The sequence below is a fragment of the Pygoscelis adeliae genome, unplaced genomic scaffold (assembly GCF_000699105.1).
Source record: "Pygoscelis adeliae isolate BGI_AS28 unplaced genomic scaffold, ASM69910v1 Scaffold120, whole genome shotgun sequence".
Lineage (NCBI taxonomy): Eukaryota > Metazoa > Chordata > Aves > Sphenisciformes > Spheniscidae > Pygoscelis > Pygoscelis adeliae.
In genome coordinates, this window is record NW_008824032.1 from 901,995 (window position 1) to 906,810 (window position 4,816).

General features: G+C 54.2%; 1 protein-coding gene across 2 annotated transcripts in view; it reads right to left on the bottom strand.

Annotated features, from left to right (window-relative positions):
• Positions 1-4,816, bottom strand: part of PTPN6 (protein tyrosine phosphatase, non-receptor type 6) — a 14,752-nt gene that overhangs the window by 6,258 nt on the left and 3,678 nt on the right. The window contains exons 1-3 of one of the 2 annotated variants that reach the window (XM_009328771.1): positions 3,485-3,737; positions 3,091-3,213; positions 2,610-2,804 (exon numbers count right to left, since the gene is read on the bottom strand). In XM_009328771.1, the coding sequence (XP_009327046.1) occupies positions 2,610-2,804; positions 3,091-3,213; positions 3,485-3,492 (326 nt within the window). In that variant the 5' untranslated portion in view covers positions 3,493-3,737. Of the gene's footprint in view, positions 1-2,609; positions 2,805-3,090; positions 3,214-3,484; positions 3,738-4,816 lie in introns of those variants that run through there. The other variant, XM_009328777.1, reaches the window with a different exon arrangement.

The following is a 4,816-nucleotide window of genomic DNA, read 5'->3' on the forward strand; positions in this document are numbered from 1 at the left end:
AACACCGGGGGGGGGGGGGAACCAAAACCCCAGTGAGTCAGAAACTCTCCCAACGGATTTAGCAGCACCCAAATGGCTGTGTTGAGATCAGATCCATTGAAGATCCATCCCAGCGACCCCTCTTTCTGAAACTCAGTCACCTCTTCAATCAAAGGATAATTCCCATGCTCTGGGCACATCACACTGCAGCAATAAGCCTAGCCATGGGAGCAAACACCAGGAGTCACCTAGAGCTCTTGGTACTTATCACTGTTGTTGATCCATGTGCACATTCCTGTCCTCAATGCAAACACCCAGTCAGCAGCTCCTTCTCTCCTCTCAGCACAAGGTGAGGAGCATCCCCATTTGACCGAGATGCTCTCTGCCTTGCTATGGGACTGGACCCAGAGCACAGAGGTACACAAGAGTGGTGCAAATGGCACAGCTACTGCCAAGCACCTTCCCACCTACAAAGGTCTCGGGGGGGTGGGAGGGGAGTGTGCCTGCCTGGTGGGATCTCACTGCACTGTGTGGTGTGGGTGCAAGTGACGGACACCAGAAGCAGGCTGGGAGATGGGACAACCCTGGCCTCTCCTCCTACTGCAGGGCTCTTTCTTCCTGCAGAAACTCCAGATGTGACCCAGGTTGTCTCTGTGCAGATCCTCTAGTTCCTCATGCCTGTCCCAAGCTCCACGGTCTCTTTGGACGACACCAGAAGGTCCTGGGGGGCACTGCTGAGCTGCCAAGTAGAGGTGCAGAAGGCCATGTTCACCGCAGCTCTGTCCTGCTTCCACAAAACTCACTTGGAAGCTGGAGTTGAAGATCCAAATTATAGAAAGTTGAGAGCTGTGTGGTGCTCTGGGCACTGGGAAACGCTCTGAATCATCCCACTTCTCCAGGTACCCATTTGCTGGTGGAGCCCCTACTGGATCTGAACCCATCTCAGCCCAGGGGCCACCACAGCCCCGGTGCTCCTGCCCCAGCCCCTTCCCTCCTTCCCAGCTCGGTGTCAGGGAGGGGACTTGGGCCCTTCTCCTCCAGCAGGGATGGGCCTGGTTCAAACAGCCCCCTCTGGTCCTGGGACATCCCCATCTCCAGCTGGAGCCGTGTGCTGGGCTCTGCGTTCAGGGGCCTTTGCAGCACAGCTGCTGTGCCAGCCGAAGGCCGTGTTCACTGCAGCTCTGTCCCACTTCCACAGAGCTGCCTCAGCAGCTGGAGACACAGCCGTTTTGGCAATCTCCCCTGGTGAACAGCATTTCAAAAGCAGGTAGCTGTTGCATCAGACTGACTTGCAACGCCCCTCCCTGCTCCTGCTTGTTGCAGGTACCGCAACAAGAACCAGGCACGCTCCATACATCACTGGGGCACGGCCTCCCGAACTCCATTTCAATTCTTGGGAACAGAGGCCCAATGGAGTTTGGGAGGCCATGCCGCAGTCACAGAAACAGCCGGGGCATTCATTCACCCCTGTATCTGGCCAGACCAACACATTCCTCTACACAACATCTAGAAACCATTTTGACAGCAAGATGTGGCAGGCAGTTGTTGTGTCTTGGCAAGTAACTTCTGTTGATCCTCACCTCATGCACTGCAAAAAATAGCTGGTGACTTCCATTGCACAGCAGTCACTAATTTCTGATCCTCCTCCCAAAGAAGGATTCAGCCACCATGTGCCAGTGCTCAGATGCCCCCAAGGGAATGGTTGACCCCTCCTGCTCATCAAAGAGGTCTCTGGGCCTCCCATCCACAGGTAGGAAGGAGTTAATGGGTCCTGTTCCCCCCTCCCTTCCCCCAGTAGAGCCCAGCTCTTCAAAGCCACGTGATGGAAAATCACTTGGGGAGAGAGCAAGAGGAGCTTTCATAAGAGCCTGGGGGGGGGGGAAGTTTCCAACCGCAGTGAGGAAGGGAGGAAACTGCAGGGCCACAGCCCAACAGCCTTGAGTGAGAGGACAGCCAAGCATGCAGACGCTGGCCCCTCTGCAGCCTGACCCCAGAGTAAGCAGGGGCGTACCCAGGCGCTTTGCCCAGGGCATCTTTGCTCCCTGTCTCCAGATGCGCAAGGAAGACCTGTCTGCCCCAGAGCACGGCGGAACTGCTCCCCGAGCTGCATCAAACAGCCTGAAAGCACAACACAAGGGCAAAACCACCTGATTTGATTTAGGAACTTGGTGTCAGAGACATATGCAAAGTGAGTACAGGAAGGAGACTAAGCAGGCTAGGAATAGCAGGGGAACATGGTCCTGCTCTCAGCTACGTGAGTCACCCAGGCCCAGAATAACCAAGGAGGTTTGGGGCAAGGCTGAGGGCTTCCACATAACATGTCACTCTACAGACCACTGTAGGCCCGTAACTAACACTACAACCTTTGCTTTTAGGAACAGTATATAAATAGCAAAGGCAACAGGAAACCAGAAATAAAAATAGAGCCCTCTTAGGTCTGCTGTGATGGGTCAAGATATGTCCAGCTATTCCTGGGGATGCTGCCCCTGTGGAAGCGTAGGAGGGCATGGGAGGCAGGAGACACTTTTTTACAGGGTTTGCCCTGGGGATGCAGGCAGGGCAGAAAGAAGACCATGAAACACAGAGGAGGTCTCATCACAGACACACCAGCTGCTTTGCTTTCTCCGTACCTCTCTGTAGTGGGGTCAGAACAGTTGAGCGGGTATCGCAAGTCAATGATGGTTCCATCTTTGTCCTGCAGCGAGCCCTGTTGCTGCGTGTAGTACTCCACCAGTTCTGACAAGGTGGCAAACTTCTCCCCTCCATACAGGTCATAGAAATCCCCAGTATTCTGGATGCGGATGTGGGTTACCTGGTCACCAACCCTGTGGGATGATGCATAGAGCAGTCCAGTGAGGCAGTTGGAAAAGAGACAGAAAATGTTCTGCATTACCTCCTGCCATGGAACCAGAGCAAACTTGGAAAGAGAAGCTCCTGGGGCAACTTGAGGGGGGGGTCTAGAAGATGCTGGGAAGCTCAGGTTCTTTTACGGCTTGGAAAGAATCAAAGGAATAAGGACAGGATGAAGAAGATGCCACAGGACACGTGAGGATCTAAGCATTCTGCGTATGTAACCCTGGAAAGACAGAAGTTGGGGTCCAAGTTACTTACCGAACTGAAAGGGAAAAATCCCCCTGATTCTTCCGACTGGGTCTGGCCAGAAAGCTCCCATGGACACCTCGTCCCTTCAGTAAGGCTTCAGCTTCCAACCCACTCAGGTCACGGTGAAACCACCTAGCAGAGGAGATAAAAACAAGACCAGGTGAATAAAAAAGGCCAGGCAGTATTGTGGAGACTTGTACAGTGAAGAATGGTCCCCGGTCAGCATCCCCAGAGATACCATACAGGTGACAGCCAGCAGCAGCATCCCTTCCTATCCGATACCTCTACCAGCCTATGAAAGGTTTCCACTGAGATACAGCTTCCAGGATGATCCCCCCTCTGATCGGTCCTACTTTCCTGGTCCCACTCCCTACACACACACATACTTCTCAGCCCCTCTTACCTCACCATGGTGAAGGGCGAAAGAAGAGGGGACCAAGTGGCTACCACCAAAGCAACTCAAAAAACACAGAGGAAAAATCAGTTTGCGCTGGCGAGAAAAAGGAAGTCGGAGGTCTGTGCTGGAATACCCAACGCCAAGCTGTTTCTGCGCCTCTTGGGAGCTGGCCATGTATCTCTCCTGGCGTCTACCGTCAGTCCATTCAGACCCTCTCCATCCACCTGCTTCTGGATACGTGCCTTGATCTCTGGCCCTCAGCACAGTGCTGCTGGGTACAGGCGGGCGCAAGCCCATGCACAGCTGGGCACACGCGGCTCCAGGAACAGGAAGTGCTCTGAGCTATCAACTCCCCAGCCCCAAGCTGCTTTGCACACACTTCTGCTTCTCCTTTCGTGTCTTTCCTCCCCATCCCCCCTGTTATTCTTGGGTCCCTGTCTTTTTTCACACCAGGGTTGACTCTACAAGTGCATCTTGGGTCCCGGCTGTGCTCATAAAATTCAGTTCTGCACGTCCTCTGTTCCCCTTCTTCCCCAAAAGGCCAGTGAGGCATGAGTGCTCCCAAGCCCTTGCCGTGGTGCCAAGGGGACCACAGCTGCCTGGGGTCACCCACATACCTGCAAGGCTGAAGCAGGCAGCACACGCTAGCATACATTGACCAATGAAGCACCCTACTACAGGGTATGACTGCCCAGCCACACAGCTTGGCTCTGCTGGGCTGCCCTCAGCTACCCAGCTGAAACCTCCATACTCCGGCTCACTGAGGAACCCTCTGGACAGGTAAATATCCTACGAGCTCTGTACAGCCACAGGGGCAATCTGTGCAAACCCAGAGCTGCAGACTTTGAGGTCCAGGCTAGCACTCTAAGCACAGCACTGCCTTCCTGAAAACAGCCTGCTGGGGGATGCAACTGACATGAGCATTAGTAGCTCTAGAGGGATGGGGTGGGAGGTGGTGTTGAAGCTGCCCAGAAAAGCAGGCAGAGAGCAGGGCAAAGAGCTACTACCTGCAGCGGGCCCACACAGCACCATGAGAGCTTACTCTAGTTCCTTCAGGATCCCAGTACAGCATACTGAGGCCAAAGCTGTCAACCTGGACAATCAGATACAAAGAAGGAAAACTAACCGTTTCCAGTTACCTAGCCATTTCCAGCTACGGCCCATGACTGCCCTTTTCTGTAGCACTGGTTTCAAGGTCTGCAGCTCTCATGAAAGAATGGGAGATAAGCAGTGGCCAAAGAGGGCAATCCAGCTGGCAAAGGAGCCTGACTCTTCCCTGGGGCCATCTCAGCTACCCTGTGTGGTGGTGTGAGCAGCAGGAACAGCAAGAGACTTGGC